At 37.5% G+C, this 25,360-nt stretch overlaps 1 protein-coding gene across 1 annotated transcript in view; it reads left to right on the top strand.

Moving 5' to 3' along the window:
* The window catches only part of NEB (nebulin), a 195,013-nt gene that overhangs the window by 96,025 nt on the left and 73,628 nt on the right, over positions 1–25,360 (top strand). Inside the window, exons 71-91 of the mRNA XM_081095547.1 lie at positions 174–278; positions 1,360–1,467; positions 2,560–2,871; positions 4,047–4,250; positions 4,694–4,798; positions 5,698–5,805; positions 7,134–7,445; positions 9,302–9,505; positions 10,539–10,643; positions 10,787–10,894; positions 11,299–11,610; positions 12,273–12,476; positions 13,291–13,395; positions 14,623–14,730; positions 16,138–16,449; positions 17,256–17,459; positions 18,102–18,206; positions 18,735–18,842; positions 19,610–19,921; positions 21,944–22,147; positions 22,635–22,739. Coding sequence (XP_080951673.1) covers positions 174–278; positions 1,360–1,467; positions 2,560–2,871; positions 4,047–4,250; positions 4,694–4,798; positions 5,698–5,805; positions 7,134–7,445; positions 9,302–9,505; positions 10,539–10,643; positions 10,787–10,894; positions 11,299–11,610; positions 12,273–12,476; positions 13,291–13,395; positions 14,623–14,730; positions 16,138–16,449; positions 17,256–17,459; positions 18,102–18,206; positions 18,735–18,842; positions 19,610–19,921; positions 21,944–22,147; positions 22,635–22,739 — 3,750 coding nt within the window. The remainder of the gene's footprint in view (positions 1–173; positions 279–1,359; positions 1,468–2,559; positions 2,872–4,046; positions 4,251–4,693; positions 4,799–5,697; positions 5,806–7,133; positions 7,446–9,301; positions 9,506–10,538; positions 10,644–10,786; positions 10,895–11,298; positions 11,611–12,272; positions 12,477–13,290; positions 13,396–14,622; positions 14,731–16,137; positions 16,450–17,255; positions 17,460–18,101; positions 18,207–18,734; positions 18,843–19,609; positions 19,922–21,943; positions 22,148–22,634; positions 22,740–25,360) is intronic.

A 25,360-nucleotide genomic window follows, 5' to 3' on the forward strand; every position in this document is an offset into this window, starting at 1 on the left:
TTAGTGATAATAATTATCTTGTAATATTAAGGCGACTGAAGAATATGGTATAAAGCACACAGCACAGATATTGAGGATGCTGGCTTTCAACTTTGTCATGATCTCTAAATTGCAAACTCCTGTTTACAGCAAACATTGTGTTTCTAATTCATTAACCTTTTTATCTTTCATAGCGCTTATACACAGAAGCCTGGGACAAAGACAAGACCCAAATCCATATCATGCCTGATACACCTGAAATTATGTTGGCAAGACAAAATAAAATAAATTATAGTGAGGTAAGACTATTTACTTTATTTCCTTGATCTGACCACATTGATCTTTGCTGGTGTAGTAAGAAGGTCAGAATTATGGATTTAATTCTCATGAGGACCAAATATTTTTATTTTTATGCCCATTACTCTACCCTGAATATATGCATTACTGAATTCAAAAAGTAGATAGATAGATAGAGAAATTGATAAATATAAAAATTTCTCCAGAAGGGGGAAAAGCTTTCAGTCACCTATTAATGATTGAAACAAATTATAACTTTAATTAAAAATAATTATTACTCTTATCAGATTAGTACTTGCTACAGATTTGTTCTGTGAATTTTTCCTCAGTTACTCATCTGTAAAACAAGATAAAATGCCCATCATGGAATTTCTGTGATGACTAAGTAAGATCATATATACAATATGCCTAGTGTGGAGCCTGGTACCAAATAGTTGCTTAGTAACTTTGATTTTTTCCCTTCACACTCAAGTCACCATGAAAATTAAATTTTTAACATGCTCAAAATAACTTGAGGTTTATTTGTTTATTTATAAGAACTGAAAGAGAATTCTTAGATTTATCCATTTTGGAATTGTCTGAAGACAGTAAAATACATTCTTTTATGCATTATCTCCAGCTAAATTTGTCATCATATATTTTTGCAGTCCAGAAATACTGTTGAAGAAACAGCTTCTTGCCCAATTATTCTTGACAAAGAACAATTACCTGGCTTATTCAGGAAAAATCTTGATTTCGTGTGTGTGTGTGTGTGTGTGTGTGTGTGTGTGTGTGTGTACGCGCATGTGTTTTTAACAAGAGAGGGGGGAAGGCAGACTTTTCTTCAGTTTGAGAGCATTGGAAAATTTAAGTACTCATTTTCAAGACTTGGCCATATTCATTGTTTTGATTACCCATATTGATTACTTTTTGCCGAATACAATGTATCTATAAAGAAGAGGTATGCTTATATCTTTTAAAGATATATTTAAAGCAGAATATACTAGTGCAATTCTGCATCCAAAGGTAGTCTTCCTTTGGCAAAAATACATTTTTAGAGTGAAAGCAAGTGCCTTAACTAAAAGGTATTACTTCTGTTCTCAGAGCCTCTATCGCCAGGCCATGGAAGAAGCCAAGAAAGAAGGCTATGACTTGAGAAGTGACGCCATTTCTATTGTGGCTGCCAAGGCCTCCAGGGACATCGCCAGTGATGTAAGCGCTGATGAAGTCCCCGCCTTTGTTACCAACAGGCCAGTCCCTGCATGGGGCATCACAGTATAGGAACACAGCTGGAAGTCTCTACCGTCATCATCCATCTTAGCCACCTTTATTGTGTAGGCAAATACATGGAGGCTTTGAGACAGTAGGTAACCTGCCCAAAGTCACAAGCATCACAGGACAAAGCCTGGCTTGGAATGTGGTTTCTTTGATTCTTGTCACTTGGGTTTTTGCTTAATAAAACTGAGTGCCTTGATTAGTTAGATGGACATGTATTGGGCTACTGCTAAAGCCCCATGAGCTCTCCTCAGGATACACCCAAGGCAGAAACTCCAGGAAAGAAGTAAGTTTAACTGAGTTCTCCCCATGACTTGAAGAAGGACACAGAATAGCAAGAAAGCTATAAATTTTCCAGCTGAGGGGTCCACAAAATCAATATTCCTTTACCCTAAAAATAAAAGCATCAGATTCCTTGACAACCTAGACTTTAATCCAAGAGTAACAATATTGTCCGTTTTGTAGGTTTTTCTTTTTTTAGCATGATAAAACAACTCATAACACCATTATCAAGTGTACGGTTCAGTAGTGTTACATATGTTCTCACTTCTTCATCTTGCAAAACTGGAACTCTATACCTATCAAACAACAAAAATTGCCTGGCTTTAAAATACCCGTGCCCCCCCCCCCCAGATTGTTTGTGCAGAGGAAATTTCTCAGAATGCCTTAGGAAAATAAAATTAACGAACCATGTAAACACATCTCCACCCACCCACATGACCGACTTCTGAGACACTGTCACTCTAATTGAGCTCAGCCTTTCAATGTTCACTTTTAATCACTTTTTGCCAACAAATAACTTTTATCACAATATAAAGGACTCACTGGGGAGTTATACTGTGGGAGCATGAGAGTGAGCACACCATCCTCTTCTTTGGGAGTCAGCAGACCCCAGTGTGTCGCATCACAGCAGCCCGTGATGAAACGCCCCGCGTGTCTTAAGGGTTTCACAGGAAAGCAGCACCGCAGCAAGAACAACAGGGAAGAGCTGGTCAAGCTTCCTCCTCTTTTACTGGTTCTCTCTTTCAGTACAAATACAAAGAAGCTTATCGTAAGCAACTGGGTCACCACATTGGTGCCCGAGCAATCCATGATGACCCCAAGATGATGTGGTCCCTTCACATTGCCAAAGTGCTGAGTAACCTCGAGTACAAGAAAGAATTTGAGAAATACAAGACCAGATACAGCAGCCCAGTGGACATGCTTGGCATCGTTTTGGCCAAGAAATGTCAGACCTTGGTCAGTGATGTGGACTATAAACATCTCCTTCATGAGTGGACATGCCTGCCCGACCAGAATGACGTCATCCACGCTCGGAAAGCTTATGACCTCCAGAGCGACGTGAGTATTCCTGATGCTGGTTCTGCATGTTAAAAGCAGATCTGCAGCATGTCCGTGGGTTCTGACTAGTGCCAATGGACACAGTGATGGCGAACCTTTTGAGCTCGGCGTGTCAGCATTTTGAAAAACCCTGACTTAACTCTGGTGCCGTGTCATATATAGAAATTTTTTGATATTTGCAACCATAATAAAACAAAGACTTATATTTTTGATATTTATTTTATATATTTAAATGCCACTTAACAAAGAAAAATCAACCAAAAAAATGAGTTCGTGTGTCACCTCTGACACGCGTGTCATAGGTTTGCCATCACTGGTAGAATTTGTTTGCATATTTCTAAATAGTATATAATTGAATGTTCCAAAACAGTTTCCCATTGGTAGCACTACAAATTATTTCACAATCTTTCTCCCCCAAAATTTATATGTAAAAGAGGAAAAAAAGTATATATTATCAATTTTATACAGGTATATTTCTTCCTGGTAATTTGGGCTTCCTTTGTCTGAGTTAGATGAAATTCAATCCTCAAAAAATATGTAGCTACACTTTTTTTTTTTTTCAGAAGTGGTAGAAATGTATGTATATGTCAATGGAGGGTAGTATGCGGAGAGTTAGGAAACAAAAGTATATTACACTAAATTATTTTAACAAACATTCATATCTTATACCTACTGACAGGAAAATTCTAAGGCATTCTTATCTTTTTCATGATGTTGAGTTGTACACCTGGAACCTGTATGGTTTTGTGAACCAATGCCACTCCAATAAATTCAATAAAAAATAAAATAAAGTTGGTTCTTAAAAAAACAATAATCTAATTTTATTAACAACTAGCATGTCCTATTGAGAGTAAAATAAAAGGAATAATTTGGGAAATATCTAATATACTATCTTGTGTAAAAATTTTGTAATACACTCAAGGACATGACTGTGTCTTTTACTATATAAAAAAATCTTCCCTAGTTCTTGGTATAATCCTCTGTACAAAAAAAAAAAATATGCTTAGAAAAAAATATACTCTGGATTCAATAATGTTTACAAATGAGTGATCAACTGTGCTGGGAGCCTTATCTGTTCATCAATGCTTTTTATTTTCTCTAGTATGAGCCATTTTGTGACTATGAATCTGAAACACTAATTAATGAATGTGGGGTTTTTATCTGTTGATTTTCAGAATTTGTATAAGTCAGACCTTGAATGGATGAAAGGCATTGGCTGGGTTCCAATTGGCTCCTTGGAAGTTGTTAAAGCCAAGAGGGCCACAGAGATACTGAGTGATAATATCTACCGTCAGCGTCCAGATGCACTGAAATTTACCAGCATAACTGACACCCCGGAGCAGGTGCTGGCAAAGAGCAATGCTATAAACATGAATAAGGTGAGCCTTCACTCCTCCCTATTAGATACCAAAATTCACATTAGAGCAAGTTAAAAATGCTGACATATTACTACGTTTTAAAAATTCCCATAGGGTTTATGATACCTTTAAAAATTACTTTTCCATTATAATATCATAGGTACTTATATTAAACTTATGTTAAAAATGCAATGTGCTATAATTATTTTATAACTACAGATTATAAATGCTTCAATCCAATTATACTTTCAGAACTGTTTTTTTTAATAAGAAGCAAAACTCTGAGTGAACAAAATAGTGAGATAAATACTCTTGGAAATACTAATTTATCTACATAAAAGATAGGACTATATGCAACTTTAATAATTTTATTTCTACTTTGTTTAGAGGAGAGATGAATGGCACATAATCAAAGAAGTATCTGTGAACTCCAAAATAATTTTTCTCATCTTTTTTTTTCATAGCGCTTATATACTGAAGCCTGGGACAATGATAAGAAAACAATCCATGTCATGCCTGACACTCCAGAAATCATGCTAGCCAAGCTTAACAGAATAAACTATAGTGATGTGAGTAAACGATTGCTTTTATAATGAACAGAAGACAAAAATGAACTGTTGTAACTGTCTTCTTAATGAACTGTTTTGACTAATTTATTATACATACTCCAAACTAACATTGCCAGTAAGAGATAGTTCTCCCTTGATTCAATTTTGGACTATATGTTAGATCTACAAAGTAGGCCAGCCCTTTAGTAACAGAATATCAGGGAATGGAATGCTTATGGAGGAATATTCCAATAGGAATTATACTCCTCAAGCCTTCCTCTATATGACAATGTGGGTATCAAGTCATTATTTGGTTCAACAACTATTTATCAGGCAGGCACTGGCTTGGAACTCACTAATGATTGTTTTTGCTGCTTTATTAATGTTCTGGTTACTATTTCATGTTGTTTGCAAGCATTTTTCTAGGTGTTTCATTTAGGAACAACATTTTCATCAGGCCAGTGATTCTGAAACTCTACTCTACAAGTAGATCACAGTCTGTAATGATAATCCACAACAAAATGAGGAAGAAAAAGGACAAGGCATTGAGTTTTTTATGAGTCCAAATATATTTCGTTTTAAAATACTTTCCTTATTCTTTCTCCTTTTTTAATACTAAAATGGCCCTTTATTTTATGATAGTGATAGTAAATAGGTTTTTTAGCATGTGTTTGTTTGGCAAGACAAAATTTTGGCAACCACAAATTTTTGAAATTTGCCAATCAATAAAATTCCAAAGTTTAGAACATGTCCCTTAAAATCTTTAAGTGCTTATGAAACCAATTTTTTTACAAACCCACCTTAATACTTCACTTTGTGGATTTGTTTCTGTAGTTTAAATGAGGATGGAAAACGTTTAATAATTAGCAGTTTTATTTTTTATGAAAGGAGGAGTGATTTAATGACTCTCTTTTCTGCAGAAACTCTATAAACTTGCTTTGGAAGAGTCCAGGAAGGAAGGGTATGACTTGCGTGTGGATGCCATTCCAATCCAAGCAGCCAAGGCTTCAAGAGATATTGCCAGTGAGGTAAGTTAATGTTTTTAGAAGAGGCATTTTTTATTCAAAGATGTTCACAAATGGAAGCTTTTGTAGTTTTTCTTGACAGAATTGTTGTTGTCCCTACACGTCTCAATTTCATTTAGCAATTTCCCAATGTACAAAGTTGCAAAGAAAGATGAAGAAAAGCACAAGATACTATGCCCATTATACTTATTAATCAATTAAAGAAAGAAATTTTCTTAAAAAGTAAATATTTTATGCACACTAAAAATGAGTTCATATTTTTGAGTGTCAGAAATTGAGCAGCAGTTGATCCAGATATTTGTTTAAAAAAATACATTGATAGCACATGCAAATCAACCAATATAAATGTGAACACTTTTCTACTACTTCTATCCATTTATTTTGGCATTAAAAAAAGACTTGATGATGGACGTGTTTAGAGTTTTAGTTCATACTTTTTAACTTTCAGTGAAGTTTTCCTACCCAGAGGCCCCTAAATGGTTACAAGAACAAATTGAGAAGTAAGCAAAGCTTTTTCTCAGTACCCACTTATCTCTTCTCTCTGTTCCTTCGTTTCTCATGAGAAACATCTCCAGGGGGTGTCCGTGCCCTCATTATGTTCCAGGGCTGCTTAGAACCCAAATCCAGATTTTTCTTCTTCTAGAAGGATCACATGCTTTAGATTTATGCTTCATTCCTTCAATTATTTAAACTTTTTCTGGCTACTAAACTGAAGAAGTCCATACTATGATCATCTCATGGCAAAATGGACCATAAGATATTATTCTCGAATTTTAAAAGTAAGGAGACTGTTGACCCAAGGCATGACTTTCTCACAGTGAAAGTTCAGTGACATTAACAGGCTAATAAGGGAGGCATTTTCTGGTGAAACTATCTAAATGTGGCCCATATACTCAACCAAGGAATTCACCATAAATTCTAATTACAAGGAAGATATTCTAAGCATCAACGCATTTTTTTTAAGAAAAAAATAGCCACATCTTTAAATTAAGTAGATGCTTTTTTAGATTATACAAGATGATTTACCTTTACTTGTTATGCAATCCAATGCAAACTAGGTAGTATTGTTTAAGAGAAAGAGAAAAATATTCGGAACCAGAAGCTACTTCATTCTAGTCTGAACTCTGCCTCCCACTTATGATGTGACCTTGAATAAATTAATCCCTTTAAGTTTTAGGTTTCTATTTTATAAAACGGGCTTGACCATATTTACCTTTCTCACACTAATGGTAGCAAAGATCAAAATAAATACAGAAACTTGTATATGAAATTATGAAATGTGATATGAGATGTCCTTATCATTAGACTCATATACCTTTTCTTTTTTTCAGTACAAGTACAAGGAAGGCTATCGTAAACAGCTCGGCCACCACATTGGAGCCCGGAACATCAAAGACGACCCCAAGATGATGTGGTCCATGCACGTGGCCAAGATCCAGAGTGACAGGGAGTACAAGAAGGACTTTGAGAAGTCAAAGACCAAGTACAGCAGCCCCGTGGACATGCTGGGCGTGGTGCTGGCCAAGAAGTGCCAGATCCTTGTAAGCGACATAGACTACAAGCATCCCCTGCATGAGTGGACCTGTCTGCCCGACCAGAATGACGTCATTCAGGCTCGGAAGGCCTATGACCTTCAGAGTGATGTGAGTAGGTCTACTATTATTCAAAATGTGTTTTTAAAGCTTAAAAATGAGGTCTAACTTCTTGTGTGCCATGGAATTTTTTGGCAATCTGTTGAGACCTATGGACAACTCAGGATAATGTCATAAAAAATATAAATCTAATATATATATACGCTAGAAGGCCAGTGCACGAAATCATGTGGCCCCGCCCACCCGCTCACCCCCTGCCACGCTTGCAGCCCTGCCCACCCATGCTGGTCTTTGGTCATTACGGCGTTAGGGCCACAGACCTTTTATAATATAGATACATATACATATATGTGTTTATATATATGTATGAATATATGTATGGATTTTTATTAACACATTAAATGAAAATATCTAGCAGTGAGTGTAGTAACTAGCTTAATTTCAAAGCAGTGATGAGCATAAATATTTCAAGATGTCTGCACAACTGTAATTGGATATGAAAATATTTGCAATTTCTATTGCCAACCAAATCCCATGCAGTGTCAATTCTACTATGATCTCATGACTAACCTCATAATTGAAAGAAATGCTATATTTCCATTAGAGGTTAAAGAAAATAAATATTTATTTTTTTCTATCTAAGTTCATTGATGTTCTAGTTTAACCCTTTGAGTGCCAACCAATATCCTAGGAACTATGCTAAAATTGTCAAGGCATTTTTGCTGTTTTTACAGCAGTTTAGGAAAAAAATTATGAATCGCAAATAAATGAAGTTACATATTCAAAATCTTAAGGAAATCTTTACTACATTGACATATTTAGCAATATCATCATCACTAATAAAAGCAGATTTAGAACTGGACGCCATTTTGAAGCTTTGATAGCGCTCCCAGCACTTTTGGCGAAAGACAGGAGGAGCGCAATCGCGCTCCCCGGCACTCTAGGGGTTAACTCAACCTAACTTTCCAAATGAATTGATTGCATTACCTTTTTCTGACTACTTAATTTACAGGAATATCTATTATAACTGGTAAAAGAAAGTTTAGGAATGAATTATACATTGAGATAATTTATCCAAGAAGCTGAAAACAATACTTTCCTAGGAATATGTCAGGCACTTTTGTTGTCAGCTAGTAAATTGTCCTGAGCACTTAAATGCTACCTTATTGGTTTAGTAGCTCCTTTTTGGTTTTTAAATCAGGCTCTCATAAGTAGTCACTTTCAAAAGAATGATAAAAGTCGTGGCACTGTAAAAAGAGAGTTTCGCAAAAATCCATAAAAATAAGAAGGATTGTTACCCTTAATAAGGAGAAAAATTATCCTTCAAGCAATTATTTAAGTTCAAAGAATAAAACTGAAAGAAAGACGAAATATCTTATTTTTCTTGAATTATGACAGAAAAGAGGGCTGAAAATAAGATAAATAAGAGTAAAAATATATGCACTCTTTGTCTTAGAAGCATGTATATAGAATTATATGAAAAAAGACACCCTTTTTGTTGTTCCCAGAAAGTACATTAATTCAACATGTGGTCATCCTTTCTTTATATTATAGGACTGGCTGGGAAGGCCATTGTCCAATGAGATAAGAAGAAACAGTGTTCTATTAGTCCCACACAACATGGGCAATCAAATCAGAAAATAAGCTCTTTGTATCAGGAGGCAGACAGTAATTTCCTTAAAATGGTTTTGTATCAATGAAATCCGTATTATTATAGCGATTTCGGAGTCTCAAAAACAAGGCTACCTTCAGGAACAAAGCGTTTAGCCCCTCTGTACCACAGTGGGTCTTCCCAGAAATTTACACAAGATTCAGAAGTATACATCCTCTGTAGATGCTAAATCAGGGTCAGACACCAAGTTGTCTAGGTAATTTTTAATAAATATTTGACATTATTTCGTTTTCAGGCTATTTACAAGGCTGATCTTGAGTGGCTGCGAGGCATTGGATGGGTGCCCATTGGCTCCGTAGAGGTCGAAAAGGTGAAGAGAGCTGGAGAAATCCTGAGTGACAGGAAGTACCGTCTGCCTGCAGATAAGCTCAAATTCACATGCATTACAGATACCCCAGAAATTGTCCTGGCAAAGAGTAATGCCCTGACAATGAGCAAGGTTAGTCTTCAGCTGTTTCCAGTTGCCTGAGTCATCCCTCTCGTGAATGTAGCTCATAAAGTGACAAATATATAACATTTAGCCTTTTGTTTTAAAGTCTGGGAAACACGGTGTTTTTAGAAGTACCAATGCACAACTCAAATTAGTTGCTTGGTTTATTCTTTCTCCTTAGGTTGTGGAAATTGTTTTTGAAAAGTGAGCGGCTATTGTTGCTTTCAGTTTTATTACATAAGATAGATGATCAGTTCTTTTTTCTGGAGTTCTAGCAACCTGTTTATTGAGACTGAGCGAATTCTTTTTCCAGTGGATAGAACCTTAATATGCCCATTTTAGATTGAATTCTAATTTATCTAAATTCTCCCACACCTGCCTGGACATCTTCCAAACATTCAGGTGGTGATATTGAGTGCTTGCTCATTGAAGAATGTGAAATTGGCTCTCAGCAAACCTCAGAATTAGGGTTATTAACACTCCAGAAATTCTATTCTATACCATACTCATCAGCAGTAACCCCAGTGATAACAGCAATAGAAAATACACAATTCGTTGAGTGCCTACTATGACTGATGCATTTTATATGTTATTGTTAATTTTCAAAAAATACTCAATAAAAAAGATATGGTTATCTCCCTCCAAGAAATGAGGAATATGAGGCGTTATGCACCTTTTTCAAGATCACATAGCTTGGACATAGTGGAGTTGGGTTTGAACTTGGGATTGACTCTGAAGTCTAGGGATTTCTACTACATCACAGTTCTATAGCCACGCTCCATCCTTGGAGGTACTGAGTAAGCTTGAGTTTTACTGGATGAAAAGAATTAATAATTGAGGTCATTATGTTGTTTTGTATTAGCTGTGAAACGATCATATGGCTGTTTAAACATTGCCATGTTTAACTCTCCTCACTACCCTTTTGCTTCCCTCACCTCCAAATAACCTTAAATAGGCTATTTTACTTAAGTGAGTTAAATGTGATAATAACTGTAATGTACCGCCTTTAAAAAATATGTGTCTTACCTTATTTCCCTCATAGCACTTATATACAGAAGCTTGGGATGCTGACAAAACTTCCATCCATGTGATGCCGGACACCCCAGAAATCATGCTGGCCAAGAGCAATTCTGTCAATATCAGCCAAGTAAGAGATTTCCTGATTGTTGTTTAAGCTGCTCTAGGAATAATTAAAATACTGTTTCTATCTTACCACCTTCCTTTCCGGAATAGGCCTAGTAACTGTCTATCACCCTTTTATTTTTCTGTTGTGTGTTATCCTCCACATAGAAACTTTACACCAAGGGATGGGATGAATCAAAGATGAAGGACTATGACCTGAGAGCTGATGCTATTTCCATCAAAAGCGCCAAGGCCTCGAGGGACATTGCCAGTGATGTAAGTGCCCTCGATCTGACCCCCTTGGTCTCACATTGCTGAACAACTTTAGTGCAGCTGGAGGGCCCCACTTTGTAACCGCTTCCACATGTATTCCTCCAGGCCTGCTTGCTAGGTTCTAAGTCTAAGACCTTTCCCTTTGGTTTCATAGAGAAGAAAAATATATTTTTGGAATCACAGTTAGAGTTGATGGAGGAAAGGGTTCCACTAATGAAGATATATGATTACACTACAGTTATTAGTGTAATGATAGCATAAAATATTAGTTTAAAATTATTCAGAGATGCCAAAATATCTGCAAATTAAAATTCTTATCTGTTTGCTAATGGATGTTCATGTTGTAATTCTCAGTGTGTATATGGTAATAGAACTGGATTTCTAAACCTATATTTCTGACATTTTAGTACAAATACAAAGAAGCATATGAAAAACAGAAAGGCCACCACATTGGAGCCCAGAGCATTGAAGATGACCCCAAAATCATGTGTGCCATAAATGCAGGGAAGATTCAAAGTGAAAGAGAGTACAAGAAGGACTTTGAAAAATCGAAGACCAAGTATAGTACCCCAGTGGATATGTTAGGCATCTTGCTGGCCAAGAAATGTCAGACACTGGTCAGTGACATTGACTACCGGAATATCCTGCACCACTGGACATGCTTACCTGATCAAAACGACATTATCCAAGCAAAGAGGGCCTATGAGCTGCAGAGTGATGTACGTAACATGAACGCTGGGAAAGGTGGAATGGGAGGAAGTAGATTTACTAATTTTCCAGTCATTTCCTCTGTGGACAGATCCATGGGTTGTGCACAACCCCAGGAGGCACCATTCATTTTGTTTAATAAAAAACATACTTAGGAGTAAAGCTGGGAGCAAAGATTACAGATAAAGAATGCTACTTGGTCATGTCCTTTATTCCCTGGCCTATATTCCAGACTATTTTCTTCATGTCATTTTTATTTTTTGGCAATGAAAATATATTTCAGACAAACTTAAATTATATGAATGGGGTTTTTCTAATTGCCTCTACATTATATCCAACACACTGAACAGATTTTCCATGGGTTTCTTTTTACAGGATGAAAATGGAATGAGAGTCAACAAAATTTCCTTTTTAAAATGTTTATTTTATAATTTTTTAAAATATAAAATAATTATCATAAAATTTAACATCATTACTTGTGTATTCCTATTCATGGTTAGTATAAAGAATTAGGCTTTTACAAATTACTCTGTCATTGATATTACAACCCCCAAGTTATGTAAAATCTCAGGTCCTACTTTTTTGGAGCCACCATCTCCCCATGAACTTTATTTTTCAATTACGGGATAATGTGTCTAACATGGGAACAAAATTTTGTTCTAACCCCTTGTAGAGTGTATATAAGGCAGACCTGGAGTGGTTGCGTGGCATCGGCTGGATGCCAGAAGGCTCAGTAGAAATGACCAGAGTGAAAGGTGCTCAAGACCTGCTGAATGAAAGGCTCTATCGGACGCGACCAGAAGCCTTGACATTCACTTGCATTACTGACACTCCAGAAGTTGTCCTGGCAAAAGCCAATTCTCTGCAAATTAGTGAGGTAAGAACCATCTTATCTCAGGCGTTCCTTTTGTGGGGCTTTGTTATCAAATGGGGCCAGCCGCAGGGGACAGGCGGACTGTTCCTCTTCAAAGGCTGTAGTGATGGGAGCACCTCTAAGAGTCTCTTGACTGGTTCAGTGAGGACGCATGCGAAGCAGAACTCTGACGCATGCCAAGGTGCCCATCCCCTGCCATACATTTGGAAGCATTAAAACTAGAAAAGTGTTACTCCATTGTGCGTCAGGAAAACAAATATTTAAGTTCTATAAAATACTAAAACCTGTGGCACAATGCTGCATATTAAATGGTATAAGATTGTATTAGTCAGGGTTCTCCTGAAAAGCAGAACCAGTAGGGTGTGTAGGAGAGAGAGATTGGTTGCAAGGAATTGGCTCTGTTGTGGAGCTGGCAAGTCCAACATCTGCAGGGTGGGCGGCAGACTGGAGGCAGGAAGCAGCTGCAATTCAAGCCCAAAGGCATCGACAGGCAGAGTGACTTCTTGTTCAGAGGAAGTCAGACTTTTTCTAAAAAGGCCTTTGACTAGACAAAGCCTACCTACAACACGGAGGGTAGTCTGCTTTACCCAAAGTCTGCTGAGATGTTAATGTCATCTTAAAAATAACTTCACAGAATGTCTGGAATAATGTTTGACCGAATGTCTGGGTACTGTGGCTTAAGCAAGTTGACACATAAAATTAACCATCACAACCATATATAAAAACATTTTTCCAGATTAAATGGTCACTTAGACTTTATGTTTCAGATCTCCATTCTCTATGAAATATTGAAATAAAATTTCCCTTCTCTCCACAGAAACTGTATCAAGAAGCCTGGAATAAAGACAAAACCAACATCAACATTCCTTCCGACACGCCAGTCATGCTGCAGGCCCAAATCAATGCCTTGCAAATCAGCAATGTAGGTGGCATGGATATGAAGTGTCAATGCCTTTATGAGTCAATATCTGTCCGCTATGGAGTGTGTTGTAATTGAAAAATTACCTATCTTAGAAATGTCTACAGCTTTTGATGCTCGACACTTTCTCTCTAGCTACCACTCCCAATACAATACGAATGGAAATTCTCTTTTAAATGTTAGTTTAGATACATGGTTGAGTCCCTGGACTGCAACGTGTAGGATATCTGCATCTTAGTGATGTACTTCTTTCAACCTTGAAATCACTGTCCTATTTATATATATAAAAGCCTAAGCAACCAAATGACCGGAACAACTGGTTGACCAGTCGCTATGGCGTGCACTGACCACCAGGGGGCAGACGCTCAATGCAGGAGTACCCCCTGGTGTTCAGTTCACTCCCACAGCCAACCTCCCACGGCCAGCCAACCTCCCCCCACATCCGGCAGGCCCTACCCAGCAGGCCCCATCCAGCAACCGGCAGAACCCGGCCAGCCCAGCCTTGATAGGCCCCAGGTCGCCAGCCAGGCCTAGGGGTCCCACCCGTGCACAAATTTCATGCACCGGGCCTCTAGTATCTAATGTTCACAGCTAAGGTTCATTGTATCTTATTTGAGAATAATGAAATCCCTAGTTAAATGCCTCTTAAAAGGTAATAGTCTCTATTATCTTTTTTTCTATTGTCTTTAGCAGTTTTTGATTGATCCAAAACTTTCTTGTTGGACATTTGAAGGCTATAAGAAAAGCCAAAAGACAACTTTTAAATATATGCAAAGTGCAGGATATGTATGATATATATCTCACGTCATTAGCAGAGACCTCTAAAAAGTCAAAGGACAACATTAGGAAGACAATCTAATCAGGTTTCAGATGTTGCCTTGTGAAGAAGGTTCCCCATTGATTCTTAGTTTTCATCTACTGTGTAATGAGATTTCTTCAGATGTGGGCCATATTGTGATGAATACAGATATTCAAATATTAGTTTGGCTTCAGATGTTTAGATTTAGGTGCTTAGCTGCTGGACTTAGATATTTACCTTTGAAAATATTATCAGAAGTATCCGGCACTCCACAAAGTAAATAACCAATAACCAAGAGAAGAACTCAGAAGTGACAGGTTTTGTTCTTATGTTGCCATCATTGACATTATGCCTTATGACTCATATGACTACTTTGAGTATATTTACTTATTTTCAATTCTTCTAATCAAACCTTTTTTTCCCCTCAATAGAAACTCTACCAGAAAGACTGGAACGAGGCCAAGCAGAAAGGCTATGACATAAGAGCAGATGCCATTGAAATCAAGCATGCCAAAGCCTCCAGGGAAATCGCCAGCGAGGTACGGCTCCTGTTTCCTTGTAGTTCTCCTCCTCCATGCAACAGATAGGCTGAGTATTTTTCAAGAATTTGGGTGTTTTTTAAAGATCTAGACAAATGATTATGTTTTGTCTTACACTAAAGACTTTATTTAAAAAAAAAAACATTAAAATGGGACAAAAGAACATTAAGGTAAGCATAAATGAGGTACATGTGTAAATAACTTCTAAGTTGTTTCTAAGTAGGAGAAAAATATCGTGAAGGGTCTGTGTGAAATTCTTGGGGAAAATTCAGGAACCAATACAATGTGATTTTACCCCCAAAATATTTCTGACATTCTCCATAAATATAAATCACAGGTGAAAGTGTCAAACAAGAAGACTTAAGAATGAAATCAAGTTTTATAAACAAGATTTTATTCTGGAGGCTTATGTATAATGTTCTTAATAACCTCTTGAAGTTCATTTAACAGTACTTTTAAAACTTACTAAGGGTCAAAACAATTATCCTAGTTTGCTCCCCCCAACCCCCAACCCCCAGTTTCAAATCTTTAAGCCATCTTTGTTCCCTTTCTCCCCATTCTTCTCTATTTTTTATTTCATGTATCCAGCAGTTTCTTTCTATCTTCTTCCTCCTTTTTATCTATAAAAACTACACCTGAGTACAGTGTCTGCTTTATTCCCATCCTTTCTATCTCCCTTTTGTCCAAATTTGCAGATCAGATCTAAATATGGGAAAGAGAAGCTATCTAACTCTAGTCCTAAGACATTGAGGACAAGCGTGGACCACAAACTCTTATCCATAGGTCTTTTACTGTCATCTTCTGATTCAAACCAGCAACCTTGCTTTCCATTCCTGAAACATACATCTTGTCTGTCTCCTAAATCACACATGATTTTTTCCTACTTGAAGTACCTTCAGTACTCTTGGGGGACCATCTGACCTAATGTTTCCACCTGCCAGGCAATTTTGGGGACAATGGTTACCCTTACTGTGCCCCCTCCCCCCAGCATCTGAAATATGTGATAATAATAGTACTACCACATAGAGATGTTGTGAGGATTAAATGAATTTATAATTGCCACTGTCAACTATTTTTAACTAAAAAAATCAGCAATATCAGATGGATCAACCTAATACATTTGAAGTATTCATAATAGAGTCTGCCATAGAGTGATTGCTCAGTAAATGTTAGCTATTATTATTTTTTTATTACTCTTGTTTACTATACAGTCCTTCCTGATTTACTCATGTCCTCTATAAAGCTATCTAAATAGCCCTTTCTAATTTCCTTAAAGTTAGGTGATGTACATAATGACTGCCAATGTCAAGCCACTTTACATTAAGAAAATATTTTGAAACATGTCATGAAAAGTTCTCTAATACATTATTTTCATATGTCTTTTTATCTGTTTTTTCACCACTTTAGTACAAATACAAAGAAGGTTACCGTAAGCAACTGGGCCACCACGTGGGTTTCCGCAGCCTACAAGATGACCCCAAATTGGTATGGTCTATACATGCTGCCAAGATCCAGAGTGACAGGGAATATAGGAAAGCTTATGAGAAGTCTAAAGGAATTTACAATACACCCTTGGACATGATGTCAATTGTTCAAGCCAAGAAATGCCAGGTCCTGGTTAGCGACGTGGATTATCGCAATTATCTGCACCAGTGGACGTGTCTGCCAGATCAGAATGATGTGATCCAGGCCAAGAAAGCCTACGAACTGCAGAGCGATGTACGTATATTATCACCAGACCCTTGGGGAGATGTGTGCCTGTGTGTATAATCACAGTGTATTCCCTGGGGATGTAATTTAACTGGTAATCTTCATAGAAAGAACCTAGCATAGTCTGTACATTTCATGATAGAGTTTTTCTGAATGTTTTTTAATCTTATAGGGATTCCTTCTTATGCAACAAGGCCTTATCCATCAAGATGAATATCACTCTGCCATTCTATGTAATTAGGTAGAAAATTTCAATCCCAGTGGTTCTGATCCAGTACATTTGTGATACATTATCAGATACGTAAGTTTCAGAAACAGGTTAAGCATAAGAAAATTTTGCATTTCAAGTTTATCTGGTGCATATAGAAAATATATATTTATATTATATTTTTGTATATAGAGAAAAATGTTTATAGATGTGTATTTTTTTCTCATTATACACGCATCTAAGGACATTTTCCCCCTAAATTCCTGCAGATGATACATCTGTAGGAATTCCCAGTAGTAATTAAAAGGCAGATTCCAAGTGGTGAGCACAAAAGCTCAACTTTGCATTTTATGCCATTGCAGTCTGTCATTCCCCAAATGCCACTTGTCAGCCCTGCTTCAGTCCTGGAGGATAGATCCTGTGAGCTTCTCCCAGAGACCTGTGCCAGAGACAGTACACCCAATGATACCATTTAATGCTGATCCTTGAATTTTGTGGGCTTGGCCACCCAGCTGGTTTAAACAGAGATCGTCTGTGTGGTTTGTTGGCATTGTGCTCTACTACAAATTTGACCCTTCTGCACTCTGTGGTACTCTCCTTCATGTAGAACGTGTACAAATCAGACCTGGAATGGTTGAAGGGTATCGGATGGTTGCCAGAGGGTTCTGTGGAAGTGGTGAGAGTGAAGAATGCCCAAGATCTCCTCAATGAAAAGCTGTATCGTACAAAGCCTGAGACCCTCAAATTCACCTGCATTGCTGATACGCCTGAAGTCATTCTGGCAAAGACGAATGCTCTACAGATCAGCGAGGTAAGCTGTGAACTTTAAACTGCTAATACCCATCAGAATCCTAAAGATACATGTATCCAGGTAGAATTTTATATAGTCGGTCGATGAACAGTATCCACATTTCATTTGCTTCGATAACTCTTTGCTCACTATAAGTGTAGTGGGTATCTTCATGTTTCACAGATGCTGATGTATACTTTGAACGCATTTTAAGACCTGCCTATAATACTGGTCAACCAGTTAATACCATGATCAGAAATTGACATCTTTTTTTGTATTCAATCATAAAATAAGTTGAAAAGTCCAGGGGTAGCAATGTTAGACATTATTAAAGTTATTTTAGTTAAGAGAGCCAGGACTTTACTAGCAATGTGGAATATCATAGTTACCTGCAATGCAGGTTTACTGCCTGATAATTACATGTGAATAAATGCAAAAGGATTATTTTACTGCCATGTTTCTGACTCATTTTACATTTATATTATATTATGCATGAATGTATTCCTCTTGTTGAAGTCACTATTGGCACTTTCTAAACAAAAACAAAATGTGATCTATATTTACATAGGAAAACCTTCAAAGAGAATTTTTAACTGTAATGTTATTCATGTGGTAATTGATTTATTTACTCGTCAATCAGCCTTTGTTTTTCATTTTTACCAGCCATTGTATCGCGATGCCTGGGACAAAGAGAAGGCTAATGTGAATGTGCCAGCTGACACTCCAGGGATGCTGCAGTCCAAGATCAACGCCCTGCAGATCAGCAACGTAAGGCACTACACACCCATTGCTTTATACAATGCTTTCTGCCTAACTGAACCTTTTGGCAGTATGCTCCGGAAAGTATTTATAAAAGACAGTTCCCTACCATTCCTTTTATTTCTAGTCTTTAAGCTAATGTGTGTGTGTGTGTGTGTGTTTAGAGATAAGTGTCTTTATCTTTGTTGGAAGGAAAAATGCAGTGGTTTTGCCAAAACACAACATAAAAGTACCTATGCATGTATAATAATACTTAGCTTTCTTTTTAGTGACCCATCATTGATTTTCCTTTTAAAAACCAAATAATATTTTTTTCTCATTTTAACATGATTTCCTGTCTCCTAAATTTTCTTCTTTAAAAAAAAAGGTAGAAGAGATAACTTTACTAAATTCCATGAAAAAACGATTGGAACATAAGTTCAATATGAAACCAGCCTATGAAGCTCTAGGGGAGATTAGTTTTCAGTATAACTGTTAGCATGTTGCTCAGTAGCTCCCTCTTCAGACTGACTGTAGCATTGCAATCTCCAATTGCAGAAACACTACCAGCAAGCTTGGGAAGATGTCAAGTCAACCGGCTATGACCTGCGAGCAGATGCCATTGGGATCCAGCATGCCAAGGCTTCCAGGGATATTGCCAGTGATGTAAGAGCTCCTCCTTGCCCAGCTTTGACAAACACTAGTGGGCACACAGGGGGTTAATGCCATACTAATCTTTAACATATTTCCCCAGGAATTATACTTAAGTGGAGGTCATTGTTATTTGTGTCTTGTTTTAAAATCCCAAATTTAAGAACAACTTTACAACAATTTGATGATCTTCATGCTTCTCTGCTGAGTTCTGCTCTTCTTATGTTTAAGCACAGATTTTTATTTTATTTTCAATATCTTCTCAATATAGCTAATTTACTAGCACTTGGAGATTTATTAGGTGAAAAGAATTCTGTTGTTTCTCAAAGTGATATATTATGTAACACATAAACAAGCATTTTTAAAAATGGTTATATATGTGTTTCAATGTGTGTTAGAAATAATACTGATTTTATCCCATTTAGATAGAATTATAAATTTTAAAATAACAATTTAAGTAAGTTTACACTTAAAAAATAAATTTATTTAAACAAAGGATCAAATTGACTTAAAGTATGAAGTACATTTGGTACATGTTTGTGACAAAACATGTGAGGGTGCCAAACCTTGACTGGAGTCTGGGAAACACTGGACAAGCCTGTATTGGAGGATAACCTAGAAGCACACTTCTTGCCTTAGAGGTGCTCACAATGTTCTTGCCTAGAGGTGCTTGTAGTGCCCCCAAAAGAGGAATCTAAGGGAATGGAGCTATTTTGAACTGAGTGTCTAGACATATTGAACTTGGAGAAACAACTCTTCTTTCTTCTGCTCACACCCAACAGTATCTGTATAAGACTGCTTATGAGAAACAGAAAGGCCACTATATTGGATGTCGCAATGCCAAGGAAGACCCTAAACTGGCTTGGGCAGCAAATGTACTCAAGATGCAGAATGACAGGCTGTACAAAAAGGCCTACAATGACCACAAGGCGAAGATCTCCATCCCGGGGGACATGGTGTCCATCAGCACTGCCAAAGAAGGCCAGGCATTAGCAAGCAACGTCGACTATCGCCAGTACCTGCACCAGTGGTCTTGCTTTCCTGACCAGAATGATGTGATCCACGCCAGGAGAGCGTATGACCTGCAGAGTGATGTAAGTGTGTACCTGGGAAGGGAGCACCAAGGCAGGTGCCTGAGGGGTGAGCTGTCCCCGGGAAGGAAGCCTTCCACAGCTCTGCCTGACCACTCCTTCCAGTGCGTGGGAAAATACAACTCCCCCTACATAAGCACTTCCCTTGAGTATTTTACCAAGCTTATTAAGTGTCTACCCTACTACTGGGTTTATTCAGAAAGTTTTTGTTTTTGTTGTTAAGTTTTTATTTTCATAATTTTTCTATAGACTTGTGAACATGTGCAGTGTTTGTAGTTTATTAAGGACTGTCCTGGTCCTTCAACTATGCATTGAAGAAGGACAGGCTATTTTCCTTAAAATTAATTTCAAAGATTAGCAGCATGCTTCAGACTCACTGGTTTTCCTTAACTTGGTGTTCTTCACAACCTGGTGTTACATTAATTTACCTGAAGTGCTTTTAGATTTAGTCATATTTTATGCCCATTCAATGTTTGGGAAATGATGGATTCCCTCAGGCTATTTATTTTTTCTATAGAAGGAATACGTTTTTTTTTTAACTATGTGAACTTGTTTCCCCTAAACTTCAAAAGATGCTTTCTCATAATGAATGAGTTTCCTGTGGGATGTACACCCATCACTTGAAATGAATTGCCACCTGGTGAATGTAAGCCGTTTTCTCAAGAAAGGCAGTCTGTTCACTAACCTGACCCACATTAGTGAACTGAGGTGTGCACAGCAATCAAGTTCTTAGAGAATGAGAGAGGGAAATTTTAAAATGTCTATGTAATCTTCTTTGAGAATCCTTTTTTCTGAATTCTGGATATGTCATTCTTCATGTAGGAAGAAAATTTCCTACCTTTTTCACTCCTCTTACTACCTTTTTAGCCTGGTATTTGTATCTTATTACCTAGTTATTAAAATATCATTTCTGAAGAACACCATGATTTTTTATAAAGTTAATAACCGGTGTTTAACATAAAGCAATTTGATATGGTTTGCCACTTACCTATGTCTGGGGAAACAGATTTAGATAATCAAGAAAATAAAAATCCCAATTCAAAGGGAGGTGCTTGCTATCTTGGAAAAAAACACAATTGAGATCAGAATTGTAAAGCTAGGGTAGGGATTGCATTCTTAATTGTCTTTTTAAAATATTAGACACATTATGTGCCAAGTGTTGGGCTAGGCACTAAAGATACAATTGTAAATAAAGAAGAAATGAGACCAAGTTCCTGGCTTTAGGAATTCACACCGATAACAAAGAAATAGGTGCTAATTGGAGAATATCAGCAAATAGTGAGATGGCCCAGGGGTGGTCTCTGGCTCTATGAGAGGTGGGAAAGCTTATCTAAGGAAGCGCTGATTTAGTGGCTCTGAAGGGAGAGTAGGAGGTGGCTCTGAGGAGGACACAGAGGATGTTCCTGCAGAATGAGCAACATAAGCAAAGGGGGCCGTATGCAAACCACAACTGAAAGAAGGCCGGTGCGGTCAGAGTGCACAGGTCGAAGGGAAGCACCCGTAAGATGAGGCTGGGAGAACAGTCGGGGCTGGTGCCACGTCAGCCCTTGCCTTCTAGTCCATGTTAGGGATTTTGATTTTTTATCCTAGGACCAATGGGAAGTCACAGGATGAGGGGATGTGGTGACAGCAGATTGGAATTTTGAACTTTGAAAAGATCATTCTGGTTGCTTTGTAGAGGACTTACTAAAGAGCCCATTATTTTATTGCTTTAAATTCCACATTGACTAGTAGGATGATTATCTAATGTTATTCAAAAATTTCGCATGCATCCCCCAAACAGAGAGCTCTTTCTACATCTTTCTGCTTTTTAAAATGTGTACATGCACCCAAACTTGGACCCCCTGCCACAGGGGAAAGGCAGAACAAAGCACTACTGTGTATGTGAGAAGTTATGTTTGTCAGGAGAGTACTCATTTTTTATTACTGTTTGTGGAAGATAAAATGTAACATACAAAAGTGCTTGCTTATTTTACTAATTTTTTTAAAAAGCCCGTTTCTAGCAGACTTTGTTTTCTTTCCCAGGCTATCTACAAGGCTGACTTGGAGTGGTTGCGTGGCATTGGCTGGATGCCGGATGGGTCTCCGGAAGTACTGAGAGTCAAAAACGCCCAGGAGATCCTACGAGACAGTGTCTACCGGACACCTGTGGTGAATCTCAAGTACACAAGCATCGTCGACACACCGGAAGTTGTCCTTGCTAAGTCAAATGCTGAAAATATTAGTATTGTAAGTACCATTTTCTCTATAATAAAATTAGGTTAGTGTTATAAATAAATGAAATCATTGCCCAGGCCCTATGAGGCTCCTCCCTCACATCAATGTTTCTCTCTGTCTTTCCCTCTCTCTTCCACTCTCCCTAAAAATCAATGGAAAAATATCCTCGGTTGAGAATTAACAAAAACAAACAAACAAACAAAGAAATCATTAACCTAGTAATCTAATAAACATAATACTGATGACAGCCAATATTTTAATAAGTAATGTTGACAGAGTTGCTTTATTATTTACTTTCTAACTTTAAACAGAAACTCAACGTATTAATAAAAGGTATTAATACAGTAATACAGATTTTATATCAAATTTGAGTAATCTATGTGAAAACACTCCTCTAGATATAAAAATGTTTTGCATCAGAAAAATTAAAAGTTGTGCATTGGAACTAGCCAAGTTACAAATTATGAAGTAACTTTTTTATTACTGGTTCTTTCCATAGCCAAAGTACAGAGAAGTTTGGGACAAGGATAAAACGTCGATCCACATAATGCCAGATACTCCAGAAATTAATCTCGCCAGAGCCAATGCTCTCAATGTGAGCAATGTAAGTATTGCAACAGAATCCATTTTGTTTAGAAAGTCATCGAGTTGGTGCTACAATATCACCAGTGGAACTCTTCATAGTCAAGGGAGAGAAGATTGGTGGAGGCAAGGAAGACTCCTCACCAGCAGTCCGGGACCAGGAGTGAGGAAAGGAGCAGATCCCCGGCTCAGAGTCACTGGGCAGGGTCAGTTATTGGTGCGCCAGTGTCAACATGATAAAAGGGAGAAGAGAATAAGGACAAGAAAGATGAAAGAGGAATAAAGGGACCCACACACAGGAAAGGGGAATTAATGACAGAGTCAGGTGAACTTGAAATATGAGAATTCTTTGCAAAACTCTACAAATTAATTTTAAAATTGGGACTATGGGCATTTTCTAGGAAATTACAAATTACCAAAATTGACCCCAGAAAAAGAATAAAAACATATAGCAAGAAATTGAGAGGGTTATTAAGGACGTTACATTCTCCTCTCAAATGCCATGGTCACTCAGATGATTTTACAGAAGAATTCTTTCAAAACATTAAGGAAAAGAAAAAGACTACCATAGAGCCCAATGAAAGAAAAAACGCCATTACAGTTACCAAAACTTGTCCAAATAGTTTCACAAATGGAAACTAGACCAATGATAATGAGAAAGATCTTAAGTAAAATATTAATAAATCAAATTGGATATAAATACATGACACAAACAACTAAGGTTCATACAGGAATTCCAAGAGGATTCTATTTTCAGAAACCTAATAATGTGATAGAACAAAAGGGAATAATCATATGCTCCTTTAATAAGATTTGCAAATGCATGCAACAAAATTCAGTATCTGTTCTCATTTTCTAAAATCAAGTCATAGAAAAATAAGAATAAATGCGTATTTTCTTGATGTGACTGCAAGAATAAATCTCAAATCCAAGGCCAGTAACTAAACTTCTCATTCAAGTCAGGAGTAAAACAAGAATGCCCACTAACATTGCCACGGTGCTGAAAGTTCTAGCTGAGTAAGCCTCTCATTCAAGCCAAAATAATTGAATAAGAGTATGAATAAGAGATAAATTTTGGAAAGAAAAAATTTCAAAATTATTATTATTTGCAGAATAAATCATTATATGCCTGGGAGAAGCAAGGACATCAACTTAAAAATCTATTAGGTAAAATGAGAGAATTTAGTGATCTGGCTAACATAATGCAGCAACGTTCAAGAAGGTACCACCTTCATGGATCCCAGAGGTTTCTCATGTGTAGAACAAGCATAACCTTAGAAGAAGGATACTTCCTTAGTGCAACTCACCATAGATTGAAACTTTGCATCTTTCAAAAAGTAATACATCTTTATGAGAGAAGGAACCTGCCAGGCAAAGATTCCTCACCACATCCCCAACTGTGTGCCCGCAACTCTATTATAATGAGCCACTTGAGAGCTAATTTTTTCTAAGGCTTGGGAAAAAATTAAAATTTTAGGGCCCTGATACTTTTGGGGGGAGGGAGGACCAGAATCAGGATTTTGTGCAGCGTTCCCTTGTCAAGTGACTGGGTGCAGAGGCAGGCAGCTCTGCATTTGAGCACGGCCTCCTCAGCTCTCTGGTTTGATCCAGAGGCACCTTTGGCAGGAATTTTCTCGAAAGTTTCGTGTGGTCTTGTTTGCATGATGAATTTCCCAGCTGGATATGATGATATAAGCAAGACTAATATTTGAAAATATGCCAAAAGTAAAGTTATTAACTTTAGATATTTACATATTAATGAGAATGGCTTGTATTTGGGAAGAAATCAAACATCCCATTTGCATGTCAACCAAAATGCGCATTTTCTTTACACATGGTGTCACCATTATTATAACTTTATAAAATTCACTATTTAAAACTCTTTCCATCATTTAGAAAGCACAATGTTTTTAGAATATTTGTATACAATTTTATAGGTAACCAAGCAAATTCATGTTAAATTGACTCATTTAATCTTCAAATTAACCACAGGAGTAAAATGTGGTTATTTTGTTTTATCAAATAGGAAAGTTGAAACTTAAAATGATTAAGGAATTTTCTAATGTTTTCAGAGTTAGTAGATGAAGAAGTTTGGTCTCAAGCCAGATTTATTTTTAAGACAAATAAAAAAATACATTTGACCCTATAAGCAAACAAAAATAAAGAAATAAAGACATGATGTAACAAGATGAAATAAATAAAAAACAAAAATAATCTACACTAATAAAAGAGAAAAATGGTAATTGGCGTACGGCGATACCGTTTTCATTGGCTAATCAGGGCTATATGCAAATTAACTGCCAACTAAGATTGGCAGTTAACTGCCAACAAGATGGCGGCTAATTTGCATATGTAAGCACAATGCAGGGAGGCGAAAGGGAAAGCAGGAAGAAGCCCCCTGCCACTGACAGTGATCGGAAACCCAGGGGGGAGCTAAGAGCTGGGAGGCAGGGCAAAGGCGGCCCTGGGGAGAATCAGCCATGATCGGAGAATCAAGCGCCTTTGCCGCCCTGGCCAGTGATAGCAGGAAGTAGGGGTGGAGCCAACGATGGGAGCTGGGCACGGTCGAAGCTGGCAGTCCCAGGAGCTAGGGGTCCCTTGCCTGGGCCTAAAGCGAAGCCCACGATCCCAGTGTCCCCCGCT

The sequence above is a fragment of the Myotis nattereri genome (assembly GCF_964212035.1).
Source record: "Myotis nattereri genome assembly, chromosome: 7".
Lineage (NCBI taxonomy): Eukaryota > Metazoa > Chordata > Mammalia > Chiroptera > Vespertilionidae > Myotis > Myotis nattereri.